This window comes from Lissotriton vulgaris, chromosome 5, assembly GCF_964263255.1.
Source record: "Lissotriton vulgaris chromosome 5, aLisVul1.2, whole genome shotgun sequence".
Lineage (NCBI taxonomy): Eukaryota > Metazoa > Chordata > Amphibia > Caudata > Salamandridae > Lissotriton > Lissotriton vulgaris.
The window spans coordinates 521,656,627-521,683,286 of record NC_141693.1 but is presented as its reverse complement, the minus strand read 5'-3'; the positions used below and the strand labels follow the sequence as shown (position 1 = coordinate 521,683,286).

Below are 26,660 nucleotides of genomic sequence, written 5' to 3'. Positions count from 1 at the left end.
GGTCTGATCAAGGCATCTAAAATGGCTGCCGTGTACGACAAAAGTGTGGCATTGGGAAAAAGGCAAGATGGCGCAGATAATGTTTATCAATACGAATTAATTTTCCACATCGTGTGCCGTATCATATGTTCTCACACGCCCATGTTTGACATGCATTAGCTGCAAGTCAAAACTGGAATCTAAAACTGTTTAAACAAGCTTCGAAAATAAAAACTTGTGGTCTCTTTCTGTGCCTCTAAACATACATGTGAAAAGTACACAGAGGTCAACAAGCAAACAAGGGCAGGGGATTGATCTAAAAGTGTGATTTGTTGAACCCCATTGGGGAGCTAAGAAACGCATGAACCTAGCTGGCAGAAAGAGGGATGGATTATACATTAGAGAGATAAGTTTGACATGTATTCAGTACAAAGCTCATATGGGTAGATCTTTGCTTATTGAACTCTGCAGTATTTCATTCATTTCCATTTCCCCAGACTCCTACCTGGTATTGTACACCACAGTGCTTAAAGGTGGGTAACATTGCAAGTTTATCCTTTCGGTAAATAACGGATTGACGTGTCCCAGTGTCTTTATTGCAGTAACAATGTGATTACTGAGCTGGGTGATGGTCCAGAAACAAGTAAAAGCAATTCAAATGGTGCTCTGTCTCCTTAAATCACTGGGTGAAAAAGTTCGTAAACTCTGAATTTGTAGGAATAGCTTTTGCAAGTGAAGTCCTCCTTTCCTAAAGTAGCTGTGTACTCTGAGACTGATTATTCTTGCATCTCTCTTACTCGCCGCTCCTAATATCAACAACTCTGTAATGGGGCAACGGTTTCATCAAGGTTCCCTGCTGTATGTTCTACTTTGACGAGCATTATTGCTAGCCTAAAACAGGGACGCGTCTTGACCCCTTTGCTCTTCAACCGTGTGGGGATTTAAGGTATGTGTTAATGTTTAGGAGTGTGTTCCCTCATGCTCGCATCCCTTCCAGAAGGACTGTGAGGAAACAGGGCTCTGATAGAGCGGTAACCAATTTCTGAACCTTCAAATCCATGCTAATGTAAACGGATAGTCCCCTTTGTTGGTGACCATACTGCATTACTTTGATGGCCATGCTGACATATTGAGAGAATCTTATCAGCGACATGGGGATTTGGGACCATGTTTCCTGGAGTAATATGATGTCAAATTGAGGCAGATACATGGTGAAATCAGTAACATTGATCTTATTGTTTATGCCCCCGATGTTCCACAAGAAGAATTTTAGTTAATTTTTTTTATTAGACTGGCGGAAGTGGGCATGGCTGGGTTGATAGTGCCGCAAAATAAAATTAAGGATAGGCGAGCACAAAAGTAATATCAGATTGAAAAAGAACACTACCAAACTATGCACACACTTCACAGAAATGAACCATTTGTGTGAAGATATACACTGGACAGTTATTGAGATGCTAACTGACAAATCTCAAAACGCGGAGAGGACACTATATGAAAAAGAGCAAAGATGGGTGGACCGACTGCGTACCTATGAACATGGCCTGAACGACAATATAGCCTGGCACCACTTTGCAAAATGAATCATTGTCAGTGCTCATAAAAACTTGGAACCTCTCTCAATATATGGGAAATGAACACTTTCTCATTATACACAACTAACGTGTAATCGCCGAAAAGACAATGCACTTGTCTCTATCTCACCCGTACCATCTAATACCTAGAATATTTCCTTCAGAATCGACCCCAGTAAGTCATTAGGCCCCTTTTTTTCACCTAAAAAAAGATCGGACTACAGACCCGTTTTTACGTGTTTACAGAAATGATCAAATGTCCCTTTAAATCTAAGAACCCAGGCCCCTTTAAAGGGAACCAACAGCAAAACATCCGGAAACTGGGGGCAGAAGGCCAACGTGTAGCCACCACGCGGGTAATGGCGTCCTCAACATTACACCCGAGGAAACCGGTAAGATGCAGAAGCCGCTCTTTACTTACAGGCTATTATCTTTCTATCCAGCTCTGCGCATAGAATAAGCGGACCCCGCTGGAAATATCAAGCTCTTACATAGAAGGTAAGACCTCAGTAAAAATGTTTGCGAGTGTTTAAAATGTACCTCTTTCACTTGCCGTAATATGCGCTACCATATTTGAAAATGCAAGCGTAACTGAAGAAGACTTATTCCCCGACGCATTCTCTAACAACACGAAGGGTCTTAGCTTTGTACCGAGTGTTTAAAATGTACGAGTGTTTAAAATGTCCCTCTTTCACTTGCCGTAATGTACGCTACCATATTTTAGAAAATGCATGCGTGACTGAAGAAGACTTATTCCCCGGCGCATTCTTTAACAACACGAAGGGTTTTAACTTTGTACCGTTCTCCCAGCGCAATCACTCTACCAGCCGACTATCCAACACCAGAGCGCTAATCCACAACCCTACTAAGCGTTTGTACATGCTACCTTATCGCTACAACTATATAAACCAACGCTTGAAATATTTACACTGACAAACATTGTTGTAACTTCATGTGCACAGTAACCTTCCCAATTTGAGCTCTCTGTAAACGCATTTATATACCGCGATTTTTAGTGCTTACTCTGCCACTTTGCCTATAGTGTCACCACAATCTTAGGTTGTGAATCCCTATGCTCTATTTCTCATCACAAGCCCTCACCATAACCTATGAGTGCTATCCCATTAAGGTTACTTCGTAGCTGATCCTGCGACATTTTAATAAAAACCTTCCGCTATACTATTTAGCGTAACATAATGCTTACCTGAGAACCCCAAAAACCTTCCCCCACACCAAATTTGATCAAAATTCAAATTTGCATAAACTATTTTTATTTTTACTTTTCTATTTTCCAGATTGTGGAGAGTGAATTTTCCATAGCAATAAGTATGTGAAAAGGAATACTGCACAAGTTGTGTGAGTGAACTGTTTGTTTGTAAGTCCTGACGAAAGCTCCACAGACCCCTAGGGCCTAAGGAGCTGAAACATGTCGACAACTTTTTCCATGAAATACTACAGGACCCAGTAACTCGGTCCATATAGAGTATAAACTCCATTTTACACCAGTGGAAACTCACCCTATAATAAAAGCATTTAGGTATTTTTCCATTTTTAAATAATACTCCCTATGTGTATCACCTGCTTGTAAATTTTCTTTTTTGTGGGGAAATCCCTTTGTCTCTGGACACTGCACTCGAGACTAGAGGTGCCTCTGGATGAGGCTGGCAGCCAACACAACTAGGAACACCCCATGATAACTGCCATAATTTCAATGTGGGGCAGATGAAACATATATACCCCATTCCAACTAACATTGATCTTTTTGAGGGTTTCCTAATCTCCCTGAACTAAAGGTCGAGTAGTGTAAAAAGTGTCCATTTTTCCTTGACTAGCAACGTTTTCTCTCCCTGGCAATGGGCCGAATAATTCTAGTTCATTTAACGAGCATGCTACACCTGTTGCAATGGGGGGGACCGGTGCCACTTCTTATGGAAGAATCAGTCTCTTTAGATTTGGGACATGCTGGGGCCTTGTTGATTTTATATTTCAGTATAAGTTTCTGATTCTACTAAGTTTACAGCCTCTATTAATTTACCTTTTATTGCCGCCATGTTGCTTGTACTGCTTACATTACATGTAACTAGTCCTTGGCTGACTTTCAGCACCTGTTGCATGTGGGGAGAGGGGTGAGAGTTTGACGCTTAAATTAATTTCCACTTGACAACCCCCCCCCCCCCCCCCCCCCCCCCCGGGGATGTCTGGCCGATTGAGGCTTTAATTAATGTGAAAATGGTGAGCATACTCAACATAGTTTCTAAAAGACTCAGGTTGAGTTCCTTTGTATGCGCGCTGAACAGGGGACAACTATTCTTCACACTTGTCAATATGTGCTGCGCTTGGTCCCTACTACAAGGATTGTGTGGACCCGGCCTGATGGCACAACTTGATGTAGCAGCCTCTGTCTCTGCTCCTGGCCTGTCTCCCCTTTTCCTCCTATTTTTCTCCGCTTCTTAACCAGTGCAATGGACAGAAGTGTTTGGGCACGAATCGGGAGTTCGCATGTCGCCCTTTTCCTTTACCTTCTGTATTGGTACTCCCATATGCCGCTCCAAGTACCCCTCCCTGCCTCTCTAGGAAGTGTAAGGTAGGTGATGAAGAAAAAGAGAGGAAGGGGTGGGCACGTCTGGTCCCTAAACTGGAGTGTAGCTCTAGAGTCTGCCCAGTAGCTCCCTCTTGTTTCCTCTCCATCCCTGAGACATAAGACTTTGGGCGCACATGACCTGGTCCTCTGCCGGAGACAGGGGGTGGCCGAAGAGAGAAGAGGTGCAACCGGCCAGATAGAGCAAGACTAGAGACAAAGCAGGGGGATCCACTCCGGGAAGTCTGGTAAGTTAAAACCAAGGGTGAGCTGGCACGCCAAGGGTGATCTGGGGCGTGAGTGAGCACAGGTGAGGTGATTACTGTTTGAAGTGGCTTGGGTGACTGGAAGCGGTACAGTCTTTCCACAGTATCCGACACAGTCGCCACAGAGACCATTCAGTAATCTGGTAAGGTACACCCCCTGGCTTGTCTCTTGTCCCCCTCACCTTCCAAAGGGCTTTGGAAGCTGTCCCCCACAACTGCCTCACTGAAATAGAGAACTGTGAAGTTGTGAGTGGGCCGGTAGGGACGGCACCGGGACCTGGTCTGGCTGTTTCTGCTGAGTGCCACCTGCCCCCGCAGCATCTCAAATGGCTAGCCCGCCAGGGAGGTCTTGCTCACTTGCTTGGGGCCGGGCTAAGATCTCCACCTCCCCCTCCACCAGAACCTCTGTTGCTCCTTCTAGGGCGCCGCCATGGGCAGGTGTCGTGCTGTGGGGCACTCCACGGTGGGTGAATGAGGTGAGCAAATGAAGCAAGCGAGTTAGGCTTTGACGGTGACTTCTGCGGCAGCAACAATGTGCGACAACCTCCCTGCTTCCTCCTCACTCCTCCATGTGTCAGACCGGATCTCACTAGGTTATGCTGATTGCGGCAGGATCAGCTGATATTCCAGTGTTCCAGATACTATTCCTACCTAGGCTCAGTGGTTAGAGGCGGCAGACCCAGAAGCTGAGATCGGCCGTGGACCAGGGTTCGATTCCCCGCCTCGGCGGGTCTCTGGCTCAAAAATTCCACGGAGTCGACAATTCTCGCTCTGGTGCCTACTCGACTCACGGGGTCACACTCTGCGACTCTGGGCAATAGCTTGCTTAATCTCCACTACGGCCCCTCGCGGCGGGATGCCTGGCTTTCACCTTGTGGATACCCGGCCGGGGTATCTCACAGGGGAATACCAGGACGGGTTCCCTAAGCAAGCGCCTTGAGGCCCCTGGGTTAAAGTGCGCTATATAAATCGAAACACATTTACATTTACCTCATGGAGATTGTTTACTGGTACTCTTCCTTCAAACTTGAGCTATGATTTGGGTGACAGTCTGTGTCATGCATATCTTTTTTCCAAGCCGAACATAGGGCACTGAAAAACATAGATGGATGAATCTGCCACCTCCACTTCCAACCAAGGTTTTAGGAGTACCCATGATTTCATAATAGTGGTTCGGTGCACAGGATGCTGCGACTCAAAGGATGCTAGAGGTGGTGGCTGCAAGTGTGATTTTGGTGGCATGTGCTGTGCTCGCCTACTGGGACATAAGCCAATGACCTGCTTGTATGGCACTCTGCTAGTCAGAGAGCTGGCCTGAATTTGCTTGAGGGGACTATGGTCTATATGTCATGTTAGTTTTAGTTTTTAAGAAATGTCCACATTTTCTTGGTGCTATGGAAAATCTAACTTCTAATACTATATATAATTTGGAACAACTTTGTCAACTCTGTCTTGCCATGTAACTTCTGGCCGGCCACTACCTCGTCCATGGTTCAATCTGTGAAGAAGGTCCGTAATCTTGGCATCTTGTTTCATTTCAAACTTACTCTGGAATCACAGGTCATGAAAACTGACCTGTTGTCCGGCTATTATCAGGTCTCTGCGGAAGAACCTTCCTCTGCTTCCATCTCATGCTCGGGCTTTGATAGTACATAGCACTATTCTTAGTAGACTTGATTATTGTAATGCTCTGTTTCTCGAGTCTCCTAAATTCTTGTTTTGACAGGTTGCAGAGGATTCAGTCTACAGCTGTCAAATTGGCTTTGGAGTGGCCCAGACGATCTGCCTCTTCAGCGCTATGGCAGAACTGCACTGGCTTCCGCTTAGACAAAAAGTCCAGTTCAAGTCTCTCTGCATAGTGTTTAAAGCCTTGCATAGGTTGGGGCCTGTGTCTATGCAGAGAAAGTTTGAGTGGTATGCTCCTGCGAGATGCCTCCGCTCTTCTTTAGCAAGACTTGTGATAATTCCCAGAGTTAAGAAAGTCATGGCAGGTGGTGAAACTTTGGGTACGCTGCTGCCAAACTTTGGAATCAACTCCCTCTGGAGCTAAGACAAGTTAGTGATCTGTGTGTCTTTAGAAAGAGACTCAAAACCTGGTTGTTTCCTAAAACCTAATCTGATGTCGGCTTCGGTTCATCTTCTTGTCCTTTCTTATCTTGAGTCAACCGCGCCAGGATGCCTTTTTGCTGATAGTGCGCTTTATACGTTAAATAAATAAATACAAATACATAATTAAAAATACAGTTTTCATGACTATTCTTGGGTTATAGTTGAATGGGATTCTGAATGTGGGCTGAGTTTCCTCGTATTCCAGAGTTTTGATGCAGCTATGAAGAAAGACCTGCCTCTGTAGGTCACCAAATTTGCCATTGAAAACAGAAATTAGAGAAGCATGGGCACCGAAGAGGACCATACCAGACGTACTTGAGAGACCCGCCTTATGATAGATAACCAGCGGACAGATCTCAACGCATAAAATACGTGATTTCATTTAGAAAGCACCGTGATAAGACACAATGGTGCAACTTGACCCAAGATGCCGAATTAAATGAGTTGGTATAATCCAATCTAGACGAAACTAAATCATACTGGACTAGTAATTAAGCATTAACCACTAAAGATGTGTAGAAGGGCTCTAATGTATGTGAGAATCATTTAAAAAAATGAATTACAGGGCAAAAACGGGTGTTGACTACCCTGGCCACCTGCGTTAGCCAGGCAAGCCGTGCACCCATTTGTTTGGGCCAGGTAATGTTGTCCGCCAGTCAGCATCTGGGGTGCAGAACTGAATCTCTGATTTTGTTGGGTTAAGCTTTTTAAAATTGGGGCATCCCCCAGTGTGTCATGGCCATGACGTTTGCTTGAGCCATGGGTAAGGCGCTGGATAAAATGCATCGTCTGGAGAGGATGTGTTTTTTCAGCAGAGTGACATCTGATGGTGGTAGGACATACATATACCATTCCAGGATTTCTGCAAGTAGTGCTTTTCAGTTAAATAATTCAATTAATCATGGCCATGACAGGAAGGGTTAGCACTGGTGGCACTATTTAAACAGAACTGTGACTCTGACTTATTCCTCCTTAATTAAAATTACTCCCAGGCCTTTTGATCATCACTAGTAATGAATGGTTGGTGGTATTGCACTCTAATAATCCAATTGAGCGCTCATTCTAACACAAATCAAACCTTGTTGGTTTGTTGTAGACAGACATAAATGGACAGCGTTCTAAATCTTTTATATAATTTCCCACAGGCAGTAGCTTTCGTCATCCAGAAATAAAGGTAACATGGTGTTGGAATACCACTGTATATTGCTCCTTATAAGCTAATAAGTTTATAAACTTCATGAGATTATCAAAAATCTTTTCAGATTCAACAAAGAAGTTTTTAACCACATATGATTCGCATACCAACCAGTTAGTTAGGTAATATTAAAATATCCATTAGTTTAATAGTGATTAACATTTTCTTCAGTATCGAAATTAATTAGGCTTCTTTTTTCTTTTCTTTCCTCCTTTTCTTTTTTAGGCCCCTGACGAAGGGGTGTAAACCCCGAAATGCATTGGGTTATGAACTAAAACTGTGTTGTGTTTAAATTGCTGAGCAAAAATGTATTACTAAAGGCATTGATTGTATGTCGTTCGTATGTATATATTGCAATGAATTATGCTATATTCGTTTGAATTGAAAATGAAATAAGCTATAAAATATGTTTGAATTAAAATACAAGGCAAATGTAAAATTTGAAATACTTATTCTTTAGTTGGTGCGCACTAGAGTCCTTGTGATCTTGTGATCCTTGGCTATATACAGTGTTCATGGGTGTTGGCAGGCACCAATTTTAGTGCAGCACACATACCGTAAAAGTGATAACTCAATTGGATTATTAGAGTGCAATACCACCAACCATTCATTACTAGTCTCGTACTGCACACTTGTGGTATTAGCACCTTAGACAAAATGTCGTTTGAATCTATAGCTTCAATCACAGATAATCGAGCCAATACCAAAGTTTATACTTCAGATGAAGAAACACAAATATATAAATTAGTAAAGGAGGCCAAGACTTTCGATGCCCAAGGAAGTTCAATCACTCAACAACTAAGACAATTAGAATACCTGACTAGACGCGAATTGAACCAGCGGTTACATGCAACCACTCTGGTCCAGTACCACCGTGTGAAGAGAATCCCCCGGGGTCTGAGACTTGCAATTAGACCCATGTTATATCGATTGAACAGCAACCCTAAGTTCATGGAAAAATGGTTTGAAATTTTAAACAAGTGCTCTCTGGATTTAATATTGTTATTGATAGAGGAACTGGCAAAAACAATCACTGAATTGGAGGAGGAGATATACAACTTAAAATCAGAATTATCTAAAAGAATGGAGGAAGAACCATGGGGCAAATTTCTTGAGGATATGGATATCAAACTAGAAAAATATGGAAAAGAACTAGAGGAGACCAAATTACGAAAGTTTAAAAGAGATACCATAGACTATAAACTAAACGAAGCCTACACATGGGCAGAAGTCTACGCTAAAAGGCGATTCACAGGTAAAAAACAGCAAACAACCTCTTCTCAAGAGAGTATGGTCTCTGATAGTGAAACCAGCACCACCAGACAACCACTTATCCAGGAACAACCACGAAAAAAGGATCTTGGCAAAACAGTAACAATCGATTCAGCCTCCACATCAACTATTGACCCTTTTTTAGAGAAGGATTTGAACCAGGCCAAGCCTCCGGATCCAACTCCATCACACTCTGGCGACAAAAGACAAGAAGAGGAAAAGGCAAAGGAGAAAGACAAGGAGAAAGAGCAAGCGAAAAAACAGGGCCTACGGAGCCAGAGCAAAATTTATTAATTAACATTTCGAAATATTCTCCATCCAAATTCGAAATCCAATTATTGAATAAAGGCCCGACTTTTGTCAGTACTTACCGCACAAATGAATTGGAGACAGAGGTATCATTCTTTAAGTTTATGAGGACTCTACGCTTAAAATACTTTTTCACCATCTTGAATCCAGTTGAGACACCCGAAAGTACAGAACAACAATTTAAACCGAAGAGTAGTTTCATGGCGCCAGTATCCCACAAAAGCTTGGATTTATTTGAAACTCTTGTAAAAGCGGACATGACGAAAATCAAATATAAGAGTAAGCTACAAAATTTGACAAGAGCTGAACTGAGCGCCTTACGCACTCTCCGTAACAATGAGGATATAATTGTACAGAAGGCGGATAAAGGAGGAGGCCTAGTTATCATGGACTCGGAGTTCTACAAAAAGAAAGGTAATGAACATGTCTTCGACACGGAAGTTTATTTAAAACTACCTAGAGACCCTACAAATGAGATTGCAAAAACCTTGGATAACATTTTAGATAAAGCAGAAGAATTAGGGTGGATCACTGCTGCAACTAAAAGATATTTAAGACAACTATATCCAAGAAGACCAAAAATATATTTCTTGCCCAAAATACACAAATGCCTGCACGATCCGCCAATAAGACCAATCGTTTCAGGTTGTTCCTCAATTTTCGAAAATTTGGGCATATATATTGACGCCCATATGCAAGCTTTAATGCAGGAATGGCCAACATACTTGGAGGATACTTCACACTTTTTAAGGAGTGTCACTTCAATGGATCTACAAACTGAGGAGCATCTGATATTGTGCACAATAGACGTTGTGTCTCTGTACACATCGATTCCGCACCAAATGGGCCTAGAAGCCATAGAATGGGCACTACTGCGAATGGACAAACCACCAGAAACAAAGTACCTAATTATGCAACTATTAGAATTCTGTCTACACCACAGTTACTTTGTATGGCAAACTGACTTTTACACACAACTAAGCGGAACTGCCATGGGTTTTCCCGGGGCGTGTGTCTACGCAAACATCTTTATGGCAAAATTTGAACTTGAATACATTCTAGAAGACATAACGTGGCAAACCGGCATTCTGTATTACAAAAGATACATCGACGATATCTTCCTTATTTGGAAGAAACCGATGAGAGACCTCGAGCGTAACATACAAAGCTTAAATCTCATTAACCCAAGAATCAAATTTACAAGCCAAGTCAGCACCACCTCACTTCCTTTTTTGGATGTACAAGTAAAAATTGAAGGGAATGTGATAAAAACAGAACTTTATAAGAAACCAACTGATAAAAACACAGCACTTCAATATGGAAGCTTCCATCCAACCACTCTGAAGAATAACCTCCCAGTATCTCAGTTTATGAGAATAAAACGAATATCATCGGATGATGTTCAATGTGCCATGAGTCTTGAAAGACAGAAACAATGTTATCTGAAAAGAGGTTATCCCGAAAAATTAATTGATATGCAAATGGACAAGGTAAAAATGATTCCAAGGACGGAATTATTACAAAAAAAGACTAAAACTGCAAAACAGAGAATGGTTTTTGTCTCAAAATACTCAACATCAACAAGAGAAATCAAAAAGACGATTCTTAAAAGATGGGAAATCTTACAAATGGAAAGTGATTTTAACCATCTCTATGAGCAGAAACCGCTTTTTGCGTATTCAAGGTCAAGAAACATCAAGGAACTTTTGAATAGACCAGACGACATGATACTAGAAACACCTAGTCCTAAAGGCACAACTAAATGCTACAATTGCAAGAACTGCAATAATGTAATTACTGGCAGTAAATTATCTCATCCAAAAACAGGTGAACAAATAGGGCTTAGACATTCAGCGAATTGCAATGCAGAACATGTAGTATACTCTATAAAATGTCCTTGTGGACTAATGTATGTCGGCAAAACCGACAGGAAAATGAAGATACGCTTGGCAGAGCACAAAAGTAGAATTCGTAACAAAAACATAACTTCACCATTAGCCAGGCATTGGATCGAGAAGAACCACACTATAGCACAAGTCCGCTTTCAAATTATAGAACAAATTCCACAACGTCTAGGGTTGGACAATGCTAAAATTCTGCTTAGGAGAGAAATATATTGGATTCGCAAATTACAGACAGTAGTCCCGGATGGGCTTAATGACAAACTTGATATATGTTTTCTTTAAACATAGGTTGGAATCAGCATCAGATTACCCGTGGGTTGTCGTTCACATAATGGCAGCAGGCACCAGAGAGTTTATATGTGGTACATTCATATACACATGGCAAAATTAATCATAAGAGGCACATTTATCTGTATATGACAAACTGTCAATTGATGCACTGTTACCATTTTTTTAGGAATGCAATATCATGTAATGTATTGTACTTATTTTCGACATTTTTTTGTACTCTACTTTTTCCCTCTGTCTACTGTTGAGTCTTTTTAAAAAAAACACCCACTATCCATAAACCAGTGGCCCCGGAGTGGCTTGACACATTAGTATATACACTGATACAATAGAAAAATAATGTAAAATAAAGCGCCTTTCCCAACATGGCGCCTACAAGAACGAGTCCTAACCGGGTTATTTTCATTCCCGCAATCGGGTACCTCACACAAATTCAAGCCCGTCCTTTGTGTTAATATTGGGTCCTCCAACACGGCGCTAACAAGCAAGAGACCTAGTCCGGCTTTTATTTTTATTCCCGTAATCGGGTCCTTCATACATATTCTAGTCCGTCGTTTGTGTTAGCATTAGGTCCGGCGCATCAACATAAATAATGCACTAGATTAGCCCACACACACCGCGAAGGTAGACGCCGATACAACGCGACTTTCTTTCGAGTTCCCGGTAAGCATAACTATGAGGGAGACTTCCTCACGAGGATAGTTGTTCTTTAACTATCGAATACTAAACGGGCACTGTGTCTCTCTGTTATTTTATATAGAGTTGACAAACGCGGACTTCTAGCGAGATCCTGGAAAAATAAATACAAGGCTCGCAGGTAAACAGAAACCTTTGTGCTAACGTGTATATCGCAACCGTTCAGTCATACACTTAATGATAGTGGCCACACATGGCCTTAACCTTCTGTTTTATATTATTTTCTTTACTAGATTCTCTCAACGTTACAGTTTAACGCTCATGACTTACAGGTGAGCGCTCATTCTAACACAAATCAAACCTTGTTGGTTTGTTGTAGACAGACATAAATGGACAGCGTTCTAATTCTTTTATATAATTTCCCACAGGCAGTAGCTTTCGTCATCCAGAAATAAAGGTAACATGGTGTTGGAATACCACTGTATATTGCTCCTTATAAGCTAATAAGTTTATAAACTTCATGAGATTATCAAAAATATTTTCAGATTCAACAAAGAAGTTTTTAACCACATATGATTCGCATACCAACCAGTTAGTTAGGTAAGATTAAAACATCTATTAGTTTAATAGTGATTAACATTTTCTTCAGTATCGAAATTAATTAGGCTTCTTTTTTCTTTTCTTTCCTCCTTTTCTTTTTTAGGCCCCTGACGAAGGGGTGTAAACCCTGAAATGCATTGGGTTATGAACTAAAACTGTGTTGTGTTTAAATTGCTGAGCAAAAATGTATTACTAAAGGCATTGATTGTATGTCGTTCGTATGTATATATTGCAATGAATTATGCTATATTCGTTTGAATTGAAAATGAAATAAGCTATAAAATATGTTTGAATTAAAATACAAGGCAAATGTAAAATTTGAAATACTTATTCTTTAGTTGGTGCGCACTAGAGTCCTTGTGATCTTGTGATCCTTGGCTATATACACTTTTGATCATCACGCCTAAAGATTTGCATACATGCACCCTGAAACGTTTAATTACCTAAGCGCAGTTTGTGAAACTGGTTATTGTTTGTAGATCTTTGCAGAATATATTGTCTTTTGCAAAGTGGCTATGCTCTACGAATACTTTTGTTCCTCTTGTTACCTCTCAAAGAGTGCCTCACTTTTGCCCATTATAGAATACTGCAAGCCTTTTGGTGTCTAACAGGTGGTCCGGTTTCTCCTTCCAGGTTCTGGAGTATTTGAATGACCTGAAGCAGTACTGGAAGCGGGGGTACGGGTACGACATCAACAGTCGAGCCAGCTGCGTTCTGTTTCAGGACATCTTCAAACACTTGGATCGAGCAGTCGCTGAAAGCAAAAGGTAAAAGAATTGGTGTCGTCTTGTTTATTGCGACTGTGTCTTTAATTGCATTAGAACTGCATGTGTCTCGGGCGTTGCAGATTCTGCCATTTATTACACCATCTGAAATTCCATAGCCGCCTGTATTTGTGGACCCTTTGTTTCTGCTGCATTAAGGCCTGCTTTTACATGTCTCTGACGTCATACATCGCAGTGAGAAGGCATGCCGTTTTCAGCCATTGTATTCATTATTTTTACAGCATTTTGACCGCATTCGGATGCATCTTTTTGAAAACTCTAGGGGGCTGGAGGGTCTGTCTTAGTAGGTTCTGCATGAGAAGTCATGCAGGGAAGTCTTGGCCTTTTTTCCCCATGTAGAATATATCATAGCCAGGCCTTCTCCGTTACATGTAACTATTAACCTCAACTCTTGGGAACGTCTGCCGCCGTGTGGTTAGACTGGGGACTGCAACTATCAGCTTCTTTATAACGATGCACTTATAAAGTGCGTTTATACCGTATGCCTAGTCTCTGATAACAGGCGTTAATTATTGACCAACCCAGTGGTTCTCGGAAATGGAATGAGCACCAGTGCTACTCTGCTCATTATTCTCCGTGCACATCTATCTCCCCATTTTCTCATCTGCCGACCAGTGTGCAATGTTTTGTTGTTCCTTTTGGATTTTTCTTGTGGAAAGTATTTTTTTCTTTTCTTTAACAACCTGATTTAGTATATAAACCTAAGTAATCCAAAGTCATGCTTCTTGGAAGATTTTGCATCACCTACTGTGGGACTGCCTCCTATTAGATGAACAGTTTCCGTTTAACGGGTCCTTTTTAGTAGGCCTGGGCGGTAAATTCTGTTCCGTTTGCGGAATTTGGGTAATTTCACGTTCCGTTGAGAACGCGAAATTGCCCAAAATTGTGCGTTCCGCGACTTCGCAAAATGTTGTGCTTGTTCGCGTTCTCAAATGCGTGTTAGCAAGATATTTCTCCCTGAGCACGCAAACAGCGATTGCGAACAGTAAAAAAGCATCGCAAAGATTTTTTACTGTTTTGCGGAGATTTGCGTAACTCGATTACGCAAATTCCACCCACCCCTACATTTTAGGTCGCAGCCTACCAGATAGCAGGGCTGTCTGGTTTGCTAAAGAAATCTAAAGAAATCTTGGTGACTTTAAGAAAGTTGACCTAGGAATGCATCCCACCCTTTGTTTGCCATTGGTTTTGTGGTTCATAACTCACACTTTCTGGCTTTCTATTTGCTGGCTTTATATGCTTTAGGCTGCTCAGGTTCAGTTCATTCCTCCCGTTGCCTAATTGTGTTACTGTATTCTTCCACGAATTCACTTCCTGTAAACCGGCCTTTAAATCTCGTTCCTATTTTGTCACATTTGCTGTGCATTCAAAGGCAGAGCTCAAATGTCAGGCTCTCTCTTTCAGGGACCTTGATGGTTATTTTTCTTTTATCTAACTTCAGAGTGAGAGAATTTATGTGAACGTCCTGTTGTGTCCAGGTAAAATGAGTTGGGATTTATTATTCTAGCATAGGACGAAAAAACATAAACTGCGCTGATGATTCGGAATATATCCCAATTCGTACAAATGAAGCACTTTTTCTTTGTAATTCTGACGTGTGACAGAAACAAATATTTGAATAAGATCAAAACATATCAATGCACCAGGTGATGACATCATATGTGTGCAGTAAAACCGTATTTCGGTGCAAATGTGATGCTTATTTCAATGTGTTTCTTTAATTTCAGTGCGCTACCACTCCATGCTTACCCCACACTACGCCACTATGCTCAATCTAACCCAGTCACTCCCACCCTACTCCAATCTACCACACTCCATCCCAGTCTACTGCACTCCACTCAAATCTACCCCACTTTGCTCCTATCTTCCTGAGTTTACCCCAATCCATTCTTCTATACTGCATTCTACCCCAATCCACCCCACTCCATTGTACCTCAATCAAACCCACTCCACTCTACTCCACTCCTCTCTAATCTACCCAAATACACTCCAATTTACTCCACTCCAATCTACCCCACTCCAATTTACCCCATCATTTCAACTTACCGCACTCCACACTCCACTGCAATCTATCCAACTCCTTTCTATTCTACATCACTCCACTCCAGTCTACCCCACTCCCCCACAATCTACCACACTCCAATCAACCATAATCTACCCCACTCCACACTACCACACTCCGCTTCAATCTACCCCACTCTACTCCACTCCAGTGTAACCTACTTCACCCAATACACCCGACTCCAATCTACCCCACCCTACCCCAATCTTTCCTACTCCAATCTCTCCCACCCCAGTCTACCCTACTCCAAACTACCCCTCTTCAATCTACCCCACTCCATTTTATTTTACCCTGCTACAATCCACCGAATCTACTCCACTGCACCCCACCCTAATTAACCCCACTCCATTCCAGCCTATTCCACTCCACTCTTCCCCGTCTATCTCCCACCACTCCGCTCTATCCAGCTCCACTCCAATATACCCCACTCCACACTACCCCACTCCAATCTATCCACTCCAATCCACCCACTCTACCAAACTCCTCTGTACCCCCAATCTACCGCACTCCGTTCCACTCTACCCTGCTCCACTTCACTCTAATTCACTAGATGCCAGTCAAATCTACCCCTCTCCAATCCAATCTTACTCTCTCTACCCAAATCCACCTGACTCCAATCGGCCCTCCCCACTCCACACTTAACTGTCCAACTCCAATCAACCCCATCGAGTTCCCCCACTCCACTCTACCATGCTCCAACCTAATCTACTCCAATCTACCCCACTTTAAACTATCCCAATCCTACATCTCACTCCAGTCTGCCCCTCTCTACTCTACCTCACCGCACTAAAATCTACCCCACCATAATCCAGCCAATCTATCCCACTTCAGTTTACCCCACTCCACCCTAAGCTACATCACTCCAGTCTACTCCTCTCCACTTCAATGTACCTCACTCCACTGCACTCCACTCTTCTCCAATCTACCGCACTCTGCTCCAATCTACACTAATATATTTCACTATACTCTACCCCACAGCGGTCTACCCCCCTGCAATCTACCCCATTCCACCCCAATCTACTCCACTCCACACCAGTCTACCTCAATTCAGTCTACCTCACTCTACTCCACCCCACTCTAATCTACCCCACCCCCCTAGTCCATCCCACTCTACCACATTACACTCAAATCCAAATCCCTCCACTCAAATCACCCCACTCCAGTCTACCACACTCCACTAAAATCTGCTGCAGTTCACTTCAATCTACCCCACCCTAGTCTACCCCACTCCAATGCACCCTGCTTCAATATATCCACCCAGTGTACCCCACTTCACTGTAATCTACCCCACTACAGTACTTGCTTCCTAATCTATCTCACTCCACTCTTGACTCCCCTCGATCCAACTCCACTACATTCGAATCCACTTCAATCCACTCCATCTACTCCAATCTGCTGTGCTCCATTCTACTCTACCAAATCTGCCCCACTCCATGCTACCAAATGCCACTCAAATCTACCCCACCCAGTCGACTTTACTCCACTCTACCCCAAACTATCCTACCCAATCTGCCCCAAACTATACTACCCAATCTGCCCCACTCCACTCTAACCCACTCCAGTCTATTTCACTCTACTCCAATCTATCAACCCTAACCAATACTACACTACTCCAGTCTACCTCACCCATACCAATCCACCCACACCACTCTGTTCAACTCCAACCTACTCTACTCCAATCAACCCCACTCCACAGTATATGCCTCATTTCAGTCTCACTCTAGTCTACCCCCTCAACTCCAGTCTACCCCACTCCACACTACCCACTCCACTCCTGTCTACCCTACTCCACTCTAATCTACCCCAAGCCATTGCGCTCCACTTTTCCACAATCTACCCCACCCCACTCAATCTACCCCAATATATTCCAGTCGGATCTACCTCTCTCCACCCAATCTACACCACTCCTCCCCCAATCTATTTCAATTCAATCTATCCCACTCCAATCTACTATTCTAATCTATCCAACTCCCGCACTCCGATCTACCGCAATCCTCCCCACTCCATTCTACCCCACTCCTCCCCTCTCCATTCTACCCCACTCCTCCCCAATCTACTCCACTCTACTCTCAATCTACCCTGTCCCACTCTAACACTACCCCAGTTTCCCCCCCTCCAGGTTACCCCACCCCACCCCGCTAACTTTTAGCCATGCTGAAAAGCAGCCACACTGCTGTACAACATGGCTAAAACTCAGTCGCATAGGCGAGACCTATTGGCTTTGCCAATGCTCGTTTGTAATGTTTGCAGAGCCGTGTCATAAGAATGGTCTCTAATGGATCAAAGATCTTCCAGTGATCTCTCGCAGGGAACCTTAAGTGATCTTAAGCAATGGAAGTCCTTTCTAGAAAAGAGAGACCAACCATCGAGCATACCAGTGACGCCAACAATGTCCAACCCAGTTGTGCAAATGTTTCTTTGGGAATAGATCATTCTTTAACTCCAGATCAATCACTGTGGTCTCTGGGACGAGCAAGCACTCTGGTCTCCTGTGATGAGTTATTTTGGGGTCCGGATCTTTCCTCTCTTCGAGCACCCTGGATCTCTGCTAGCGAAAGGAGTCTCCGCTGCACTTTGGATTCCACTCCTACTCCAGGCTACAGCCAGACCGTGTCTTAAATGACCAGCCTCACCTTTGTGCTGTTGGTCTTGGAGTAATTCTTGAAAATCAATCTTATGACTCTCCAATAAGCACAGAAGATCTAGGGAATGCCTTTGCACAGATTCCCAGCAACCGCATTTGTAGCTCCGACAAAAAGACTACATTTATGTGTTTTTTTTTGTTTTTGTTGGTACTAATGTCTTATCTCTTATCTAGTTTCCATGAATACAGTGTGACTTGCCCACTGGCCGTGAACCTCAAGACGTGGGCAGATTGAGACGTCCTCCGCCATTATTGTAGTCACTGGTTAGTTTCCTGCCGCTACCCCTGAGGAGGGGGACGTAGCACCAGCAATCTGTCTTGAATCCTAACAATTCCTGTCCCTGCTGCCAGTTTAGCTGCTTCCAGTACACCCAGGCTCCTTGCCACATTGGCATGTCTCGCGCGGGGACACTCCGAATGGAGCAACCAGGCTTTATAAGCTCATAAGATAATATAACATCAGAAACCTAAAGTTGGCAGCTGGATATATTGTCCTGTAGTTTTCTGTCATATTTAAGCCGCACCAGAGTATTGATTTTTCCTCCTCTTTCCAAGAGCTGGCCTAGAACTCTTGTGGATTGAATGCATAGCTGCCAAGGTTCGGTTGCTATGTGTGACATTTTCATTTTTTCAATGTAATTTTGAGTGGCATTTTAATGACTGAGTGACACTAGGACCTTCCATAGTAGGGACTGTAACCCCAAGACTAACTCAAGACCCCTCTGGTTCCTCTTTCTTCGTGGGCTTGTCAGACCGAGATAAAGGGGCTGTGCTCTGGTCTCGGTGTAACAGGCTGGATGGGTTCTTGGATGTTGGCTTCCGCTTTAAATGCCCCTTCGCTGGCCCTCCTAGAGAGTTCTTTGGTACATGCTGTTTCCGGTCATCATTAGCCACGTTTTGCTGTCGTGCTATGAAAAAGATGCAGCTAGTGTGACAAGCGATCTGTGGGAGCGAGTGCAGCTTATCTTTGACAGACCATCTCTGGGAGCTGTTTTGTTACTTGAGTGCAACGTAAAAGATCAGGGCAGGAAGTCAGACGAGGAAGGGACGCCGTGGTCCAAGAGTTAAAGAGACGCAGGTAGGAAGAAATTAAGTTTATTTAGGCAATTGTCCATAAAACATTCTAAAAAGCACAATTAACAATTAAAATCAATAAAAAGTTCCCGTCTTGCCACCCGACAACCCCTCACATTATAATTCATCAAATTCTATTTAACTGAGTGTAAGAGATGGCAGAGTCCAGAACTTCTTAACTTTCTTAAGTCTGTTTCAACTGAAAAAAGAATGGAATTGTATGAAATGCTGGAAGTGCATTCAAATGTTAAGGGGCCCCAGTCATATCCCCCAGGATTTCGTGATTTCGCGGTTTGCCGTGAAATCAGCACTTTTGTAAAAATGCTGCGATTTTTACATTAGTTCCCGCGAAAATGAAGGAAGTCTGATATTCATTGTCTGCATACGAATAGTGGCAGAGTTGGGCTCAATTGCTTTATGCAGAAACCCCTGAGTTTTACTGTTCCTTAATTTTTTTCATTTAATGAAATATCTACCTCCATGAAGAAAATGTAAAAACACAATTTACTAATGAGTAACAAAACATCCATACTAACGAAAATGCAAAATATATATATTTTTTAAATCACAAACTTCTACTGGTGATAGCATGAGAAAGGCATGGTTGCTGAAAACATGTGCCTGTTGTGAGGCATCCAAATAAAGGTCCTAAGAACAGTTGATGGATTAAAGTGAACAATGAGTACCATATCTAATGAAAGGTATGCCATGACATTTTCTCCAAAATTTTAAAAGGGACTCCAACTTTTAGAAGTATTGTACACTTGATTAACCCCTTAGCTGTGGCGGCAATTCCGCCGCAGCGGTAGGAGGGGGGGCGAGCGGCGGCCGCATGCTCGTGACTGAGCCGCTCCGTCACGAGCCGCGGTTGAGCTGTGCTTGTGACGGAGCGGTTCCATCATGGCCCCGCCCGCTCAATAGAATGCGCCGCGCAGGCGTGAAATCAGCGCCGCGCAGGCGCGGCGGCAGGGCCATGACGGAACTGCTCCGTCATGAGCACAGCTCAGCCGATGCTCATGACGGAGCAGCTCCGTCATGAGCATGGGAGGGGTTAAAGTATTTCTAAGAGATTGTTTCCCAGCCTACACAAACTGGGTCTCTCGTTTAGGGTTGCAATACTTGCATTAATTAAAAATCTCAAACATCAATCAGGAGTATCTGCACATATCCTGGAAAGGTTGTCAACCTTGCATTGTCTCTCTCTAACAGTGGCGGCTTGCAGAGGGAGTGCTGTGAGGAGGGGAGGACCAGGTTTGGGGGTAGTGGACTCCGACATATGGCAGAACGGAGTAAAGTAAGTAAACAAATAAACAATTTACCTTGCGCGCGCTGCATTGCCGATGCAGCGTGCGCAAGTTAATTTGTTTTATTTACTTATTTACTTACTTTACTCCGTTCCGCCGTATGTCGAAGTCTACTGCCCCCTCACCTTGCCCTTCCCTCGCCTCACCGCTCTCCCTCTGTGAGCCGCCACTGCTCTCTAGTATACTTGTCTCTATTGTAAATGCCCAGTTCTGATAAAACTCAGGACTTTGACTTAAAACATTTAAAAAATCTAACAACTATGGAAAAATAATATATATAAGAAACAAATAGAAAAGGCACTTTTCCCTGGAGTTTTTCTATTTTAAATATTTGTTTTTTAAAGGGATCCACAAAGCCTATGGATTTTTAATGCTTTCCTATGGCATTTTAATAATAGTTTTAGCAGTAGAGCGTTCAGACCATGACACTGGGTTGCATTTATTTTTCAACATTACATGTCATGTAACGAACATTAATTGGCTAAAAGGATGTTACCATGGGTAGATAATTTTGCGTATGATGCGAGATATGAAAAGGTTTGCCCAAGACGGGCAGGTGAACATGAAGGGAAGGCATAGTCTGGGAAATGTTTGTCCCCCCTAGCGAGTGCGGCTGCATACACTATCCAAGCAAAGTATAACAGGCATTCAAAGGGGGTTCAGGGGTGCTGAAGCAAGGTAACCTTCCTGAAGAGAAAGGAAAAGAGCAGCTGATGGAGTCACCGAGACGGAGACACATATTAAACATTGTGGGAGACACATAGTAAACATTGTGGGTACCAGCAGCCGATCTCTTATTCCTAAGCAGGGAGGTAACACGTACACCATCAATCCATGCATCACAAACCTTCTACAGCAGTTATAAGATGAACTCAAGAGATTTATGAGCTGCTAACATGTTCCAAACAAACATTCAACGTCCGCCCCTATACTCAAACTTCGTTATAGCCAAGTTGTACTGCAATAAATCACAGAAATAGGCTGTTTTATTTTTTTCAAGTATATTTATTTCTTGCTAACAATATACATAAAATCTAAAATAGAAAGCCCTTTTTAATAAACCTTTCAAATTTAGAAGTTGCTTTAATATATGAAAGTATGGGTTGTCTCACTGCATCAAGATATATTTAAAATACCGGCGCATTGGACATGGAAGGTGAGGGGGTAACATGGCCAACTAGAGCATGGGCATCAATATACTAAAATGCTAGGGGTATTGGAACGGACATCACATGAAATGACATCACATCATGGCTGGACTGGCCGTGGCGGGCATTGGGCATTTGCCCGTGAGGCTGGAAGGGTGGGTACCAAGATGTTTTATCCATGTGTAGTAATTTGCCTTAAAGTGTTCCATGGTTGTATGGTGCCTTTATTATGAGTTTCTCCTCTGCTGCTCCCAAGTGGATTCCACAGGTCATATACTGTGACTGGTTAAATAATTTCCAATTTCATATGGTACCTCCCTGTCCCTCCAATGTGGACCTCCGCAGAGCATACACTAAAGTAGGTTCTAGAATGCCATTTCCTAGGGGATGCTACTAGGCCATCTTTGATGGGCTACTCAGAACCTTTACTAAAGCAAATGGAGGATTTCCATATTTGTGCCGCTAAATTTGTTAATCCATGCCACAATATCCTGGGGGTCTGCCCAGTGTTGTCTGCCTAATGTAGCTAGCTGAAAGGAGATTGGGACCTTGGCTACTAGTGTAAGGTAATATGCTGCACCACCTGTCAGAATGAAAGTGTTAGTGCATAAGTCAGTGGCTGAAGACTACTCCAAATGTTTTTTAATGTTTTGTTATTCGGCGAACCGAGAGTTTTTTGCAATTTGAGCAGGTGTACGCGCACGTACAGCCATGTGCTGTGTACATCTCCTGTCCTGCTTCTGAGGTAAGTCAGCGTCCTGCAATAACACGCACACACACACACACACACTCACACACCCCTCCCCTCCCTCCAGTACGACTAAGCCCCACTCACTGGGCTCTTTTGTCGCTGCTACAGGCTCCGTCACGCTCAGGACTCCCCTGGTGTCATCTTCGCCGCATCACCTGGCACACGCGGGGCTTCCCTAACTCATAGGAGCCCCGCACTTGCAGCGTTGGCCTCAGCCGCCACTTCTGCTGCTCCTTACGTTTGCAGCCACCGCAGGGCCCTCCCTCCGGCATGGGAGCCCCGCGTCACCACTGCTCCTCTCGGCCAGGCACTCCGTGGGCGAGGGCTTCCAGCAGAAGTCCTGCCCCATGACCGGCTTGACGCTCCCGAACTTCCGGTTTTCGGGCCGGTGGCAGTGATACCTTAACTGCTCTTGTTTCCTCGGGGAATACGTCCATTATAAAGCAGAGGGCTCTGGATTGGGCATGAAGGGGGCATGCAGCGATGACGCCAGCAACAGCGCTGGTCCAGGGCAGCGCTGTGAAGCGCCGCTGTCTTTGTCATCCGCCTGTCTCGGGTCGCAGTAAACGGCAGCTCTTTGTACTCCAGGTATTCCTGGGGCTCGTTTATGTTGTGAATCACCCCGTACACAGGCAGCACTCTGAGGTGGGAGTTGCAGCTCGTTCCCGGGGTTTGCTTGCTGTGTGCTCTTGGTGTGTTTGTGTGCCTTTTGGTTTCTAAAACATTTTGATCTCCACTTCCCAGAAGAGGCGCATGAACAGCGGCCTCGCGGGACCGGAAGTGGGGCACCTCACCTGCATGCAGTCTGTTAAGGGCTCTGTCTTTATTTCACACTACACTTGTGGCGTAGGTGTCTGTACTCTTTGCTTGCCCAGGCTCTCTGACCATGCCATACAAACCAGAGATTCTGTGCGGGTCGCGTGGTACCAGTGTCACGTCTCAGTTGCATGAAGAAAGAGACTTCCTGTGTATGATCGTCTTAACCAGCGTTACACTGGTCTAGGAAAAAGTATGCTACCACTTGGCAACATTGTGAAAGTTCTCATTTGTGGCAAAGCTCTACACACATTGCTTTGAAAACAAGTTTACCAGATGTCATCGAGTATATTATGCTCCATTCCTGTGCTTCAATGACCTAGTGCATTATGGATATTGTAGTCTCGGTTGATTGCCGCTGCACCTGTTGAAGCCCAGGGCTGGAATGTGGTGTCCTCCATTACATGGCTGCGTCTGGTGGTTCCATTCACTAACGCGTGATTCTGTGTGACTCCACCCCTATCACATGTTGGCAGTCTATACGGCCTGTCACGCCCCTAAGATGGATGAAAGGAGAACCATATAGTTGGGTAACAATAGACATCTGTTACATAGTGCCAAGAACCTCCCAGTTGAATATGTGAAACAAAGGACGCATGCTATGTTATTTCATACTATGGTGTTATGTCATGGGGTCCGCTGTAGTAACTTTGGATCCCAGCTCGAATGCGGGCGCAGAGGCATGCCATGGTGAATGAGCTCCCAGGCTGGAATGGAAGCTTTTGAAAGTGAGGAGGGTAAGAATAGCGGGGTCCCCTTCCTACCCCGCTATTGAGTGACAGGCTGTAAAATGAACCCCCTTCTACCACAATATCCTTGCCAATATCCTCGCCTGATTTTTAAACTGACATTAACTTCACAAACGCCAAGGGAGTGGTTTAATTTGGGGGAATGGGTTTTAACAGTTTTGTTTCTAATTAATATTGTATATTTAATATGTATATTGTTTGCATATGAGGCATCTAAAATGGTTTCGCCTCACCGCTTACGGATGCTCATTTAAACTAATCGCAGCATTCAACACTATTTTCTCCGTTATGTAAACAGTTGTTTTGATTCCGTCACAAACATGCTTCCGGGCTGCCGTGTGTGACCCCTTGTCACGTGACACATGCAGTGCGCTCTCCCATTTACCACAGCAGCGCGGCGAACTCGGGGTTCTTGCACATCAGCATGAGTTATATCTCTGTGTGTGACGAGCTCCGGGTACAGACCTTGGGTTGGACCTCATGCCATCAACGTCAGAGCATCCCATCCCCTTCCTCCTCACTATGCATTGTTCTTCTCTTTCTATGTAGCCTACTTGCATGTAGCTCGCGCTTACTTCCACTGAAAAGGGTCGACGCGCTTCATGGTGAGTAACATGTTACTCCCAAAGCACTCCAGGTCGGGGTTGGTTATTTTGGTGTATTTGTGTTAGTATTGAGCTTTCAAGGAAACCATTCCAAGCGTTTACTCCAGTTTATTAGCAGAGATATTGGAGCGAGAACTAGAAGTGATTCCTAGCGCACTTACAGAAGTGCAGCCTGTTATCCCATCCACTCCACTCAGACGGGCTCACATCCAAGCAACAGGGCACAGCTGTGTGTTCACTACTAGAGGAGTGTCTTCGCCCCCAGGCGGCAAGAATACAGGAGGCACATGTGACCTCAGAGTTCGAGAATTCTAAACGAGGGGTGTGGCCATAGGAAAGGGAAATCCGTGTTGTCAAAGAAACCAGAAAGTCTGGAACAAAACACCTGAAGCAAAACTGAAGTAAGCAGATAGAAACATGCTGTGGACTCAATAGACACATTCACAGCTAAGAGCTCAATTTCATCTTTACATCTGATAGCTACAACATGGACCCCTTGTTAGGTGTGGCACCTTCAGGCAGTCTTGAATGTTTACCCAAAACTTCTTTCCAGAGTACTAGTATTTTGGAATGGAACCTGCAATATTAAACAAGCACTGGTAAAGCAAATTGGTCTGGCCTTGGCAAGCCTAACATGCTTTTTTAATGGTTTTTTTTGCAAACACTTCTAATATACATTAAAAGTGATACATTAAATAAGCATTCACAATGCAATAGGCCTCGCTTTACTGAATGTTTGAGCTGTTGGTGTTGCATTATTTTTAGCAATGCCAATAGCTCAAACTTTAATAATTCGTGACCTATTGCATTGCAAATGCTTGTTGATTCTTTGAAATTGAACAGCGTGTGTGCTGGGTGTTGTTTCAGTGGAACTCACTCTGGTAGACAGGGGCTCCCTAAACCATGTGGAAAGTCCAGCTCGGGCATTGGAGGGGAGGGAGGGGGGGCAACAAGGACTGGCTCTGTTTCAACAAATCCCTGATTTCAGTAGAAGCCAGCAGGCCAGACTTGCCACGGGAAGCGGAGTAGTAACTTCATTTGGTGACTCATGTTTGACCTGAATTTTCTTTCTGGAACTCCTCCTTAACCACATTATGCAACCCTGGTTAACCACTCCGCCTTTTCGAACCACAGTTTCCTTGCAACTAAAGGGCGGTTCTGCTGGCAAAATGCCCCACAGAACTGTAGTACGTATAAGGGAGAGGATGTAGCCAGGGCTTTAAGTGGGCCGGGTCTCCAGGGGTCTGAGCACCGGCAGTTTTTTAAAAGGGGCCTCGAAACATGTCTCTATCGGGCTCTGTTTTCAGCCCTGGCACAGACGGTACGTTTTCTTCCGGACTGCAGTGACAGCATGTCACTGCAGTCCGGAAAAAAGAGCCAGGGCGCAAAACAGCCTGATAGAGGCCCGTTTCGAGACAGCAGGCACATCGATGTGCGCTGCTCACACTGCTCACTTCCCACTAGCAGAGAAGTTACGGCATGATGTCATGCCAGGTGAGGGTTGTGGGGAAAGGGAAATCCTTAAATGAGAGTCATTTTCTTTCTGGATTTCCCTTCTCTTTCTGAAACGCAAGAGCAGCAACATTGTGGTAGGTTCACCAGGGCTTTAATTGGAAGCATTTTCAATATTATATGTAACAAGCCATAGTTGCAGCTTATTTATCTTGTGCAACTAATAACAATTGACAAAGCCAATAGTCCTTACTTGTTGTAGGTACGATGATACTTGTTGTATCACATACCTGGATGCAATGGCAAAAAAAGCAAAATGCAAGTCGGACGGCACACTATGCTAAACACAGATTTTTAGCATAAGTATTTTAAAGCCACGCCCCTAATTAAGCTGCCACGCCCCTTTGAGAGACCCCCCAGTTTTTAAATCCCATTTAAAGCCTTGGATGTAGCCTAACGGCTAAAGCGGATGACCTCGAAGTTGGGGAACCTGGTTCGAGTCTCGTCAAGGGACGAGCAACATCCTGTGATTCTGGGCATATCACATCTCCCCGCGCCTA

General features: G+C 43.8%; 1 protein-coding gene across 1 annotated transcript in view; it reads left to right on the top strand.

The window, feature by feature from the left end:
* MINPP1 (multiple inositol-polyphosphate phosphatase 1) overlaps positions 1-26,660 on the top strand; it is a 169,212-nt gene that overhangs the window by 43,376 nt on the left and 99,176 nt on the right. The window contains exon 4 of the mRNA XM_086921960.1: positions 13,344-13,477. Within this exon, the coding sequence (XP_086778086.1) occupies positions 13,344-13,477 (134 nt within the window). The remainder of the gene's footprint in view (positions 1-13,343; positions 13,478-26,660) is intronic.